The following is a 14,697-nucleotide window of genomic DNA, read 5'->3' as shown; positions in this document are numbered from 1 at the left end:
AGTGTTTGTGTTTTCTTAAACTTGCCTCCACATTTCTAAAGGATGTGTCTTCATTTATAGTAAAAAAATAATTAAGCTTGTTCAATCATACGTTGGCTGTTCCTTAAGAGACCATTGAGAGATTTAGTTTACAGGAGACCTGAGTGAGGAAATTGTTGCTTTCTTATAGTTCCTTCCTTTGCTTAGTTTGTAAGATACCCACATGTGAACTGAAATTTCTTCTCATCCTATGCAGACATATCTTCACGTTTTTATCAAGGTCTGAGCTAGAAAGTTTCACTCCATAATGGATACTTGTATTTCTTCTGCTTTTTTTCTTTTTGGAGGAAATAGTAACGACCCAGTGAGAATCAGGCTTCAGTGTACCCTTTTTCTGAATGTCAGTTGAGAGCTTACGTGCAAACCCAGCATCTTCAAATGGTCTCTCCCAAAAAGCATGGGTCTGTTTTTTGTCAGAAATGTCCCTAATGCCTCTGGCGGTATTCTGCCATTCTGTTTAGATTCTTTAGCCTCAGTGACAAGACAAAACAAAGCAAAAAACTTAGAGGAGAGGTTGAGCTGTTCAAACATGCCCTGGCTTTACATCCTGTTTCTGTCTTAAGTGGTCCTTTCCCTGGGGCTCTTTGTTAAGCAGAGATTCCCAGAGCCTCGTCAAGGAAAAGTAGGGTTCCTTCCTATGCCTTTTTGAGGGCTTATGCTCCTCCAGCTCACTTTTCTCAAATGGTCTGTATGTATATTCCACTTCTAGTGAAGCTGTGTGCCTGTGTAATAATCGAATGCAGCCACTTTTCCTGGCCATAAACTACCTGAAGAAATCATGGAACAAGAGTGTGGGCTGCTTACACCTATTTAAAATAATTGGAAATTTTATTTCAGTATTGTGTGGGTTCTTTTCTTTATTTTTTATTTCATCTGTTGTTTTGAGGTTGTTTTGTTGTTTATTTTTTTTAAGTTCTCATATATTTGCTGTTTGAGAATGTCAAGTTTTCAGTTTAGCCTGGAAATTACATCCTATTTGTTTTTGCATGGCTGATTTGAGCTTACAATTGTATATTTCAAAATTTCGAATTTTTATTACAGAACTTTATATTCTCATAAGAGATTTCATGTATTCTCACTTAAACTTCCTTCCTCACACATTAGGCCAGAGATATAAATCAATATCAGTTAACTGAGTGATTTACACCATGTGATAATGTCCAAAGCTTGGAATTTTTATTTTCTGTTATGTTTAAATACTGAGGCATTAAATATTCTTAATTATTTACCTCATACTGTACCTTTTATTGTCATTTGTTCACACTTATTTGCACAAATTATTCGGGTGGATAGCCAAAGCAAACAGTTGTGAGAAGGTATATGAACCAACTCTTTTCTGTTGGCATCTTCCTTCCCAGTATTATTAGCACAAACTTGCTGCTCAAAAACAAAGCTTTTCATGTGCCTATTCATTCATTACCCACCAGATTCCTTCAGGAGAGGAACAAGTGAAGAGTGCCTGGTGGTGCTGGGATACCCATGCAATATGGCCTTCTAGATGCCTTCAATTGCTTTATAGGGATTGTTTTTAAATAGCACAGAATAAATTTATTTACTTATTTGGATTGAAATTCTGGATATATTTATGTTGTTTAAAAGGTGGATTTTGCATGTTACTTTGTTGCCTCGACCCTGAAGAGAGGGGGAAGAAAATCTATGGGGTAGACCTCTTGCACTCAAGGAATTCCACAGCAAAACTATTTTTGTTAGCCTTTGTTTCACTGTACTTCCTTCAAACACCACACTGCTCCACCCTTAATGCTATTTCATATTCTTTCATTGTGTGATTTTGCTTTGCATGAAAACCACCTCGGTGTTCAACCTTGTTCAGCCAGATCTTTAAAAGCACTCCAATTCTTTGTATGTTATCCCTTTTACAATGCAGCCACTTGTTTATGGCTGCTCAGGAAGAGATGGTACCACAGAGAGAGAGGTGTCTCTTATGCTTTAGCCCTGCTGTTGTCAACCCTCCTTCATTTTGCTCTGAAGTAACAGCAGTTCTGTAGGGATGCCTTTTATATACTCAAATGAATTCCCAACAAGGGTTTGGACCCAAAAATAAGGCTTTTGTTGTCATGGGTAGTCTTCCAAGGTTGACTTAGTACCATTAGCACAATGCTACAGCTTGAAGTACTTTCAGTCAGTTTATATTAAATGTAAATATAAGGTAAGACAAGAAAAATGTCAAATATACTTTTGCAGAACACAGTGAAGAAACAATTGTGGCAGTTTGCATTGTGTCTGGACCCATCCGACAATCAGGCGTTGGCGTTCCAAACCCTGTCCAGGCAATGTGAGGGTGCCCTGCAACAAGCTGGGCTGAGTGCGCTGTTTCTTGAATGTGTTTCCTGGGCCAAGGGAATTACACAGCTGGGTTGGAGCTCTTTGGGCTGCTGAGTGTTTTGCTTTGTCTTCTTGCAGCACACAGCATGCAAGTTCCTTTTCCAACACTGGCCTTCTATGGTTTTCATAACAGTAATACCCTGTGGTTGTCCAGAGGTCACAGCAATTGGAATAATGAGCACTAGGTTCTTAATTACCTTGAATTATCTACAGTTTGTAATTTTTATTGTAATTCCTTACAGACCAAGCAATATACCAGTCTAGCAAAATACCATGATTATTGCAAAAATTTTTATTTTTTAAAGTCAGAAACTTATCTTAAATCTTAAATGGATACTGAGCTCTATTTCTCAAATACTATTTGATTCCTGACAAAAATGACCTCTGTTTGTCTTGAACAAAAACTTATGGTATTTTTCCTGTTGTTTTCACATCATTAAGTTCTTGGAAATTCTGACAGCTCATTTACATTGTGATTGATTACAATGTCCCACATTATATTTTTTAGAAAGTGCTGAACCATGCCTATTACTGTGTGTATCTCTGATGAGTTGAGAAATATTTTTCATTTGATGTTGATGTTTTTCATGTTTCATCTGATAATTTATATTACTGTAAATGTGCAAGTGCTAGCTAGCACAGAAATAATTAGCCCTGTCTTTATATTGGAGTTACAAGGTTTTAATGCTTTGGAGTGTGTCTATGCAATAATTTCAGTAGAATCTCTTGATATTTTATGATCTTTATGTGTGGATACAAATAATCTTCTTTTATCTGAGAAATAAATGTTAAGAAAAAATCCAGATACTCTACAAGAAATAGTATTCTAGAAATAGTTTTCTAGAATAGTCACAATTTCTAGAGAGCAGCCAAGACTTGAAGTCAAAATGGAAAATTTGCCCCCACTACTTTCTATTCTCAGATGAGTTTTTTCACAGACTTCCAGGAAAGGGTAAGTAGTTCAGGATTTTCAGAAACAGGAGGCAAATAAGAGTATCTGTACCAAAGTGTGAATAAGATAGGTGGCCAGACACTATATTAGTTTAGTGTCTTGCTTAATAGCATGATGAAATAAAATAGCTGGGATATCTAAGGGAAGAGTTGCTTTCTGTTTGTCATGGAGAGAAGATGCAAACGAGGCAGAGGTCAGAGATCATGAGGAGGGGAAGGGAAGTGGTTCCTCAGATGTCTGAATGAGGAATGAAGCTTGCCAGCTCTATTCCTTTCCTCTTCAACTTGTGTGTGATACCAGGTCAGATAATGCTAAATCTAAAGTCATTAACAAAATTTTTATTTCTGGTTTCATTTCAGTTATTTGCCACCTTCCGTGCATGAATGGAGGCCAGTGTAGTTCTAGAGATAAATGCCAGTGCCCTCCTAATTACACTGGTAAACTTTGTCAGATTCCCGTGCAGACTGCCAGTTCTCCAAAACTCTACCATCACCCACAACAGGTGAACAAGGCTGTAGGATCACAAGTTATCCACTCTACTCATACTTTACCACTGACAATGTCTGGACAACAAGGTGTAAAAGGTAACTTCTTTCTTAATAAAGATTTTTAACTTGTTGGTTTAAATTAATTATTTTGAGTGTTCAACCAGTAACAATAATGCTGCATTTACATACATCAAGTATTGACACCGCAACTTGAATCATGAGCTCACCAGAATGTGAACATATTTTCCTCAATGACTGAAATAATAAGAAATAACAGTGTTATTGAAAAGAGTTGCTAGGTAAATTTATTTTGCTTTATGGTAGAATTTAATGAAAATTGTAGAGTCAAGGGATAATGCAGGGGATTTCTTCCAGAAGTGTAGACCTGTTCAAATAGACAGTGATTGTGGTTGTACAGAGTCCATAAATTGCAGTGTAGCTAAGACAGCAAGTTACAAGTTATTCCATGGTTACTAATTGAGGGAAGAGACCATGCTTTTCAACATAAAAAATGTTAAATCTAATGTAAAACTAAAAATATGAGCTGTGTTTATCTTATACTACTTGGTAGAGTCTTACAAGTTAATTTTGTCGTGTACTTTTTAGTTAAAAACTTTTTAGTTAAAAAGGAAACCAGTTATGTTAATCTAATTTTCCCAGTCAAAGAAAGTTCATTCAGCTTTAGATTACTGTTTCCTCTCATACTTTTGTTGTGAGGTGAATACTTCTGATGACTTTGAAGAGAAGTGTTGAATATATTTCTTATGTGTCCTATGAGTCTAGGTATCATTTTATCTGGGTGAAATCTTGTCCATATAAAGTGACCCCTGCAACTCAGATTCTCAACATATGACCTAATGTGAATTTTGTTTGCTTGTTTGATTGATTTTTGCCAGATTTATTTTTTTTGTCAAGGGTAATTTTAAAATTACCTCTCCAAGGTTGGTATCTCTGAGTAAAAAGAAAATATATAGGGAAAGATCTGAGGAGGCTTAGTTACTGGCATATAACTTTCTGAATAACTTTGCTAAAAATTTTTGTGATAAATATAATCTAAGGTAGTAACTCTGTATTCAGAAAGGGACATAGCTGTGAAGGAACTGTTGACAGTATCCTAGAAATGCAATGTTTTATAAGTACTTTTGAGTATCTCCTCCATCTGAAGAAGAGAATGTAATTACCTAAACATTTAGCAGAGCATCAGTTTATTTCTCTGCCTATGTAATTCCAGATGAATTAATTTTAGACAATACAGTGGCTGACAATCCCCAAATTTTTAAGACAGTTATTTTTCAGATTCTCTCCTAAAATGCACTATAGGTTTCTCATTGCTAAAGGGTCTGATCTCTTGAATATTTTTTCCTGACCTTCAAATCCTCATAGGAATCATTAGCAGTAACAATGCCTTTTCTTCTCTTTGTGTGTCCAAATGAGGATGTTGGATTGTTGAGAGACAAATATGTTATTTCTTTAAAGGAAAGAATAAAACAATTCATCCTGAAATGGCTGGCAGAAATAAAAATGAGCACATCTAGGCAGTGATCCAAGACCTGGAGAGGATTGTGATAATAATACTGTAGGGGAGAACCTAGCCTAAATTTGATGTTTTCAGCATCTGAACATTTCTGGATGGACTGAGACACTAAAGCAGAGAAATTCAGTGATTTCTTTTGAAAAACTATATTTTTAATCACTATTTCTTTTGAATCACTATATTTTTTAGATTTAGCAGCTAGAGAAACTAGTTGAAGGGATCCCTCTTCATACATAAAAATGTTGGGGTGAGTTTTGTTCTTTTTACAGACAGGCTAGGCTGTCTTGTCATGCCCTCCAAACCCAGTCTAATAGCCTGAAAAGGATCTCACTGCTTCTGCTTGTAACACTGAAGCTTTCCCCTGTGGGTTTGCCTCTAGCAGACCTCATGTAGCATACATTTTGCTTGTGGGTTGTTTTCAGCTACAGGCAAGATCTTTACCTGCAGCCATATTTTGCTGACTTTCTGCCATCTTCTTCCTGATGTTTCTGTCTAAGTATGTTGACAATTTTCATAAATTGAAACAATGCAGACAGTGTAAAAATAAGTCTGTTTCTTTTAAGGAAGTCCTATGTGAGACCAATTAATACTGATAATGTACCTAGAGAAATGAAAACAATGTCAAAAACCAAAAGCACTTTCTCCAAAATATTATAATTTTAAAGCATCTCCAATAAATGAAATATGCCTCCTGAAGAGTGGAGCTGAAAATACCTAATGAAGTTCAAAGGAACAGTTCAAACTTCAGGAGACAAGGAGAAAATCCAAAAGACTGAACAATGCAGTGTGCATTATAGAGATAGGTGTGTCAAATGGTATTTTTTGTTTCTTGCTGTTTGGAAGGGGTGCTGCCTCTGATGGATTGTGTGGCCTCAAGTAGCCTGTGCAGTACTCGCTGACGAGAGAGGCCCAGCCAGACACAGGAAATGCTAACTTAGTTATGCAGCTTGAAAACTCCACAGCCTGTTACACACCTTTTTTCCCTGCCCATCCCAATAATAGTTTGATTTACTTTAAAGGGCATTTTGTGTTCCAGTGAAAAGAGGCTTAAGGGTCACAAGCAGTTCTGTGAACTTGCATTGACTGGAGGGTCTCAGTCTACATACCAAGACTTAAAACTACAACCATATTTAAAAACGGAAGTGTCTGAAAATCATTTCCTCCCCCTTTATCTGCCAAACCCTGAATTCAAAGTTCAACAAAGGGAGTGGTGATTTTAGATGGTTGAGATGCTGGCAGCTCTTGCAGGGGCAAACCTGGGACTTGGCAGGTATATAAAGATGAAGACATGAAATCTGAAACAACTTCTGTGTTCCAGAGAAAGATGATGGGTCTGAAAATGAAAATAAACTTAGTATATTTTCAAAAATAACCTAGTAGAGTATGAATTCTGGAACTTTGAATGGGGTTCCTATTACATAGTATGACCACAAATATTAATGTCATACCAGCCAATTTGGACATCCATATTTATCTAGAAGTCTTTGCAGCAGTCCAGCTGTCTTTACAATCCTATAATATTGTTCTTTCCTTCATGAAGATTTTTCATTTTCTTGCTTTGTTAATGAGACTCAATGTGTTCTTTAGCCTTCCTTCTAACGCCAAAATTTGGGCTTCATTTATATTTCAGTTACTTCAAGGCACTCTGTAAAAATTCTGATATACAAAAAAGAATGTCTTAGAGGTGCCTAAGATGTCTTTTTCACATATTTTGTTACCAATTTCTCTTATGTGTTTTTCCTTCAATTATTTTAGTGAAGTTCCCTCCTAACATAGTGAATATCCATGTGAAACATCCCCCTGAAGCCTCAGTTCAGATCCATCAAGTGTCAAGGATTGACAGCACATCAACAGGACAAAAAGCGAAAGTACCTCAGCCAGTACATCCACAGGTCTCTTACCAAGGTCTTCCGTATCAGAAGGCCCAGAAAGGACATACAACTTACACAAATCAACAACCCATTCCTCATATGTTTCCTGTTTCAGTTAAAACTCAGCTTGGGCGCTGCTTTCAGGAGACTGTTGGGACACAGGTAAGAAATGTTTGCTTAGACTTGTTGAATTAGGTAGCTTTAAAACTCTCTTATAAAGGAATAGCAAAAAAAAAAAAAAAATCCATCAATTGGAGGGAAAGGACACATTTGAAATTCTTTTCTGCAAGAAAATTATTTTGAGAATGTAACATTTGTAACATTTTTCTGAATCTCTTTCTCCTTTAAGATAATGTCTTTATTTTCTGTGGACTTGAGTCCCTGACATTTTGGTTTCAATTATTTTTCCATAGCTTTTTCTCGTGAAAATTCCTATTCAACAACTTTATATGTTTTACATTATTTTAGACTAATGTCTTGAATCTGTTGAAATGTGACTATTGAATGGGGTAGAAAAATCATGAAAGCCAACTGATTGTTCACTAGAACATTAAAACCTTAGTTCACTTAAAAATAGTATGTTCACATACTATTTTTCATATGACTTTTTAAAATTGTGTATCTTCTTTCAGTCCTAAAAGCATTCTAGTAGTGACACATATTTTTATATTTGTATATATATTAGAATATATATATAGAGAGAGAGAATATAAGGATATGTGAAAAGATGATTAAGAAGTCAGTAAAATCCCATAATTTATTGCTGATTACCTTTCTGAAATTTGGCTTTTCAGATCAAATGTCTTTAAGGTGAATGCATGCTTCAGACTGAAATAATGTGTGAGGTTTCAGGAAAAATCACTAATTTTGGGAGGTAATGTTAGAGAATAAGTATGTTGTTATTCAGGCTAAAAATACTTTATGACTCTATCATTGAAGATGTGAATTTTAAGTATATTACAAGGGTTGCTTTGCTTTTGGTCCTTCCATTAATAAGCACCTAAAGTTTGCCAGTTTTCAAATATTAAATATTATGTGTATTTCCAGTATATTTCACAAATGCTTGTTAGATGTTGGCAGCAAAATTATCCAAAGAATTCACCAGCACAGAGCATGCCTTCCCCTCAAAGGGACATCACCCATTGCTTCTGAGATGTAGGACTGGAGCAAAATGCCCTTTACAAGTGTTTCTTCTGGCTGTTTTTTCCAGCTGTCAGTGAATTTTTTTAAAGGCTTCTAAGTTGTGTGCAACCCCTGCCTTCACCCCACAAATAAAAGAGGGAAGAGACCTCAATGCCTTACTCACAGATGGGCAAGGAGTTTGGAAAAGATCAGTAATGGGGAACAGACAGGAGCAGAAATAGGATGCAGTCAGAAGCAGGCTGAAAGCGACATAGTTGTCAGGTCCTAAGGTACTGAGCTCCACCTACTATGGGCAGAACGTTGAACTTGAAATCAAAGCTCCTTAGTCTCAGTCTCCTGCCATCTCTAACGAGTTGACATGAGGATGCTTGAAGGTAATCCATTCTGCAAAATGTAATGAAAGAAGTTAATTTAAATGTTATCACACACCAAGGATTTTTTTAGAAGACCAGAGTTAAGCTTGCATATGGAAAGTTAAAGGCTAGACTTTACTAATTTTCAAATGATTGGTTTGATATCTACAGTTTTAATTTACACTGGTGAGTTATTTTTGCTTGTCTGTTTCAAGCATATTAAAATGTTCATTTTTTTTTCAACAAGTGTTAAAGCACATGGTCAAATGAAAGTTCATGGATTTTACATGAAAAAATGAAAGAGAGCCTGTGTCAAACAACCATTTCTCTCTGTTTCCTGAAATGAGCAATCTAAGAAGCATGGCATCATAATGTGCAAGCCTAAAAACCTGGAAATAAGTGTGATAATTAATAGTTGTTTATTATTTTTTGATATTTGTCTTTGTACTCATATATAAAGGAATACATGTTACTTCCTTGGTCTTACACTTTGCAGTGGGTGCCGCTTTTCTCCCATCTCCTTTTAAAGGGCGAGAAAAGGGAAAATAAGCTTGTATTACCCTCATGTCTGACTTGGAATCCTACTAAATGTTTAGTCACCAATTTTTATAACTTTTTTTTCAGTATTTCCCTGGAAATACTCAAGAAAGGGTAGTGCCTCCTAGTTTAGAGCAATGCATGTTCTCAATTTTTACAGATTTCATTGATCAGTGTCAATCTTGAGGAAGAGCATAGTAAGGATTTCAGAGGCATTCTGTTACTGTGATTGTTTAATTTAGAATTGGAATTATAGAATGGCATTTTGTAGAATATTCATTTAAGACCTTGCCATAGATATAGATCTAAGTGGCTCATTTACCTTTCAAATTTGAATCTGAAATGTTGTTTTTCCTGCAGCCAGTCAGTACTAATTATTTATGTTAAATATGCCTTGAACTGGGAAAGACAACTTTTTTATTTTAAGTCCTTAGTAGACCTACTCTTAAAGAATTAGCTTTTCAGTTTCTTTCATATTTGCTTTACTATGTCTGTGGGTTCTCTCTTTTTGTTGAGATGCAATGCTAAAATGAGCTTTCCCTAATAGTAGCAATGTGATGCAAGTCCTTTCTGGAGTTGATGCTGGATAATTTTGATACCCATACTTAGTTCAACAATCATCAGTGTTTATACTTTTTTTTTTTTTGGTAGGGTGGATTGTGTATTTGGCTTCAGAAATGTTTTATTAAAATCCTGGGATCTTGAGATGGCTTTACTGTCTGTAGAGCAGATTGGTTGAAGGATTTTTGTGTGGCCTCTTGTAGACAAGTCAACTAAGTTGATTAGGGCTTGGCTGAACTTACTCTTGGTCCACACTAAAAGCACAGGATTAAAACTGTATCAGGATCTCTTTTGGGTTTTGTGTGCATGTGTAATTTCTACCATTCTGTGTTTCTCCCCATCCCTTGTTCTCTCCTTCTTATTCCTTGAATTTCAGCTGCCCTTCAGTTACAGGTCCTTTGATTTTAGTGCTCTGAGGTCTTTTTCCATAATCTTGTGTGGAATATTTTTAATCTCCCAGCACATTCTCCCTTGCCCCATTCAAAACCAGTAGGATACTCAATGTCCAAGTCAGAGTACATTTTCTGCAGTGAATTTCCAAGGGAATGCCTATTATTACAGTTGGCAACTGGAGCCACCTTGAACTGAATTTCAGAGGACATTGTGGCACAGACAGTTAAAGAATCTGGTCATACTGCCTGGCCTGCAATCACTTTTCATTAATGATATAGGAATTCTTTCAGTCCTTCTCTTTCGTTAGCTGTCTGTAGTACCATAAAAGACAGTAGCCATAAGAACAAGCTAGTTAAAGGTGAATGAAAAGATACCGGTCTACCAGCTCAGAAGGACAGGTAACGTTCCCCCCCTTGCACAGCCCCCTAAATATTAGGCTAGCTCAGAGGTTCTAGGCTGTGAGGGGAGGAATATCAGGAGATGGCAAAGATTTCCGAAAGAGACTCTTACCCCGAAATACATTGCTTCAGCTCTCTTTATTCTTTGATGTCCATGTGGAGAGTGGGGCAAAAGAGAATGAACAGGAAATGTCAGGGTTCTATATAGACTTTGGACAGGCTGGGCTTCTCTGGCTCTCTGCCAACCCCGCTGGGGCAGGAAGGAGGGGTCCAGGTTTATCTTGATCAGAGTCACAGGGTCCCGGGGAAGGGGGCACAGAGTGCCCATGAGCTCACTGTAACAGACAGGGAGAGTAGAGGGACAAGAGGAATGAAATTTCCTAGTTTAATAAGAATAGATAAATAAAGACATAATTTTTTGTAAATACATGTACAAATGTGTGTATGTGTTGTTCAATTGTGATTCTTTTCTGTTGTAGCGCGGTACGCGCTCCTCTCGCCGCGGCACTCTGAGCCGTGCCGTGCTGGGCAGTGAGGGAAGAGAACGGGCGGCCGCTTTCCCCTGCAAGCTCTGCAGTTCAGTTCGTGGCGCGCAGGGACAGACGAAGGCAAAACGGGACTTGGGGGTGAACGGGATGGTTTTATTCCATGAGCCCCAAGACCCCGGCGGGCGGGGGGGCAAAGGTTTTATACAAGAACTCAGGAGGACGGGTGTAGGAACAGCAACCAATGAGGGAATAGCAGGGGAGGAGTTTAGGGCAGAGGCTGAGGAGTGGGCTAGGGAAGACTGACACTGGGAAGAGGAGGAGATTGGGGGGTTGGGGGGGAAACAGATATTAAACAAATATTAAATGAAAGAAAAACACACCACCGCATCTCCTCCTTTCCTTTTACAAAAAGAAGGAGAATTTTGTGGTTTAAGCAGATTAATATAACATCTAAATAATATAAAATCATATGATAACATTGTAAATTACTTAAAGGACATGAAAGATACATTATTGCATTTATAGGGCAGGAAGAGTAGTAATATCCTAAATTAGACACAAGACTGCACAAAACTTGCTGTTTTGCTGCTCTGAGTAACAATCTAAAATAATGTAAATAATTGAAATAATTGAAATAGAATTGAAATCAGATAAAGTCAGGCGATTGAAATAAAATGAAATAGTTAACAGAAATTAAATTAAAAAATTGAATTAGAATGATTAAAATCACAATTATTTAATTTAAATAAAATAATTAAATGGAATTATTGGAATTAAATATAATAAAAAATCAACTAAATATAACTAATAAATTTTTAAATTTCGCAGCAATGCAGCAAGCCTGAAGCGATATAGTAGCTGAGTGATTCCTGTAGCAATAATGGTTAAACACAGCCTTTAAGTCAAAAAATATCAGAAAAGACTGAATTAATTATAATTACAACAAAACAACTTAATATAAAATCAAATTGTAACATTACATATTATTAAAAAAACATAAGTTGAAAGACATTAAAAAATTATAAACTAATTGTGATTACAACATATGAAACATATAAAAACTTCATCTGGAATATATAAAATTGTCCTAAATGAAAGTCCAAATTAAGGGTACAAAGCACAGTAGGATTTGTGACTTTATCTGATTTAGAATTTGCTTCGTCGCGGCGCTTGCGATGTTCAGCTTCTTAAATTCTTAAAGCAGAGTCAGCGGATAACGGCGCTTGTCTTAAAGTAGAGTCAGCGGATAGCGATGTGGTTTGTTCAATTTGAATGTCCGTTTGAGAGGTGGGCCTAATATCTTGAGTATTAATTAACTGAGATGATCTTTTTTTCTATAAAATATAACTCAACAAATAGATTATTTAAAAATAATCAAAAGCAAAAAGAGGAATTTGTAGTTAATTAAAAAGGAATATTGGGTAGAGTACATTAAGGAATAGGATAGGGGAATCAGACAATCACTTAATTAGTGATTGCCATGATTAACAGGGGGTATTGGTAAGGGGTGGACCGGGGCGCCGCCATTCCAGGGGGAAGACAAAATGACGGATCCTCAGTCCCGGGTTTCGGCTCCATTTCCTCGGGAGAAGATCCCTCCCGACCTTCCCCTCGGAGGACGAGCCCGAAGAAGGATTGGGGAATATCCAACCCCGCCTCCCCCAACAGGGACTAGCCTCGTGCAGGGACGGTGCAGGGCTATTGGGAGAGAAATGGGACTGGCGGGAAACCAGGGGCGGAAAAGAAGGGTCAAGGCGGGAAATGGGTCCCGAGCGGCGTGGCCAGCGCCATCTTGGGAGGGGGTGCCAGATACACTGCACTTGGCCTGAGCAGTGTCCGGCAGGGCACTTGGGGCGGCTCGGCCACAGCAATCCCCAAGGGAGGATAGGAAAGGGTTGTAGGAAAGTCCGAGGGGATGGGGATATAGGGAGCTTCACAGAAGCAAAAAGGGGAAATCTATAGGAGCGGGGGGGGGGGCCGCCCGACGCAGCTGGATGTCGGCGCAATGCGTGGGTGTAAAGGGCCCCGTTTTAACAACGCTCCTATAGCTAACGTGTCGCCCTCTTAGCTGTTCCCTACTGGTGTCTTTTCTACCCCCTCCATCCAGCCCAGAATGGGGAGGGGAGGATAGAGAAGACAACTTTTTCGAGGAGAAGAAAAAGCGATCCAATCTAGGTCCCCACAGAAGACTAGGCGAAGGATAGCACTCAGTGCTAGCTTCCCCCAGAAAAAGAAAACCCACCCGCTTGCCAGGGACATGCAAGGCTACAGCCCCAGTCTGGGCGCAGACGGGGGTTAAAACGCGGGAAAAAAAAAAGCGGCAAACCCAGCCGTCCGTCGGGGCGACCCCGCACCCGTATAGCCCACCTTACCTTGCAGGCTCGGACGGAGATGGCTTGGATCTTCTCCTCGACTCGATGGAAAAGTCGCGCTGAAAACTGGGGATGTTCCTTCCCGGTTTTGGCCCTTCCGGAGGCCTGGGTGTTCCCGTTAAACCAAGACTCGTCCCCGAAGCCTTGGTTTCGGCCACTATCAGCCTCCGGTGGTCTCGCTGCAGATGCTGACCGAGGAACGAACCTCTTCTCGGTCAGCCTTTCTTCAAGCTCCCCCGAGCCGCTGCCAAAACCGCTCTCTCTGTCCTCGGGTAAGTCTGCCCGCCAAAAAGCTCTGCAGCCCGGCTGCCCGTGCAGCGCGGCTGCTTCCGGGCGGGTAGATGGCGAGAACAAAGAGGGTCCCGGAGCGTCAGTTTTTCGCTCGGCGCTCAGCTCCTCTTAGCATCCGGCAGAGCTTTTACGGCCGTAGATGTTCCTCTTCCCTCCTTCTTCTTCTGTGAGGCAGGCGCCCCCACGAATTTGCCCGTTTTTTTTACAAGACGAAGGAGGGAACCATCCTCTCGCTACCATATGTTGTAGCGCGGTACACGCTCCTCTCGCTGCGGCACTCCGAGCCGTGCCGGGCTGGGTGGTGAGGGAAGAGAACGGGCGGCCGCTTTCCCCCGCAAGCTCTGCAGTTCAGTTCGTGGCGCGCGGGGACAGACGAAGGCGACACGGGACTTGGGGGTGAACGGGATGGTTTTATTCCATGAGCCCCAAGACCCCCTCGGGGGCGGGAGCAGAGGTTTTATACAGAACTCAGGAGGAGGGGTGTAGGAACAGTAACCACTAAGGGAATAGCAGGGGAGGAGTTTAGGGCAGAGGCTGAGGAGTGGGCTAGGGAAGACTGACACTGGGGAGAGGAGGAGATTGGGGGGTTGGGGGGGAAACAGATATTAAACAAATATTAAATGAAAGAAAAACACACCACCGCACTTTTCTGAAGCATCCTCAGCACTGTGAAGTAAAGTGGAAAGAAAACTATAAAAGTATCATTACTATTTGAATTTTTAAAAGGTGTTATAGGAAGCAAATAGTGTTTTGGATGGTTCCATTTTGTTCTCAAGTCAATTCATTTTTCCTGTTTGCTGTCTTTTCTCTGAGTGGAACACACAGCATTTATTTCTCCTCTGGGACATGTTGATAGTGATTTCTCCAGGATAGCTTGTATCATGTTACATGGTAGCCCACAATGATACATCCCACACAAAAGCTGTGGCTTATC

General features: G+C 39.2%; 1 protein-coding gene across 11 annotated transcripts in view; it reads left to right on the top strand.

Annotated features, from left to right (window-relative positions):
* The window catches only part of LTBP1 (latent transforming growth factor beta binding protein 1), a 189,319-nt gene that overhangs the window by 80,584 nt on the left and 94,038 nt on the right, over positions 1-14,697 (top strand). For 10 of the 11 annotated variants that reach the window (XM_085576881.1, XM_085576884.1, XM_085576883.1 and 7 more), the window contains 2 exons: positions 3,694-3,918; positions 7,112-7,389. In XM_085576881.1, the coding sequence (XP_085433007.1) occupies positions 3,694-3,918; positions 7,112-7,389 (503 nt within the window). The remainder of the gene's footprint in view (positions 1-3,693; positions 3,919-7,111; positions 7,390-14,697) is intronic. The other variant, XM_085576882.1, reaches the window with a different exon arrangement.

Source organism: Lonchura striata, chromosome 3 (assembly GCF_050655825.1).
Source record: "Lonchura striata isolate lonStrDom1 chromosome 3, ASM5065582v1, whole genome shotgun sequence".
Taxonomy (NCBI): domain Eukaryota; kingdom Metazoa; phylum Chordata; class Aves; order Passeriformes; family Estrildidae; genus Lonchura; species Lonchura striata.
This window is presented reverse-complemented; position numbering and strand designations above follow the sequence as displayed.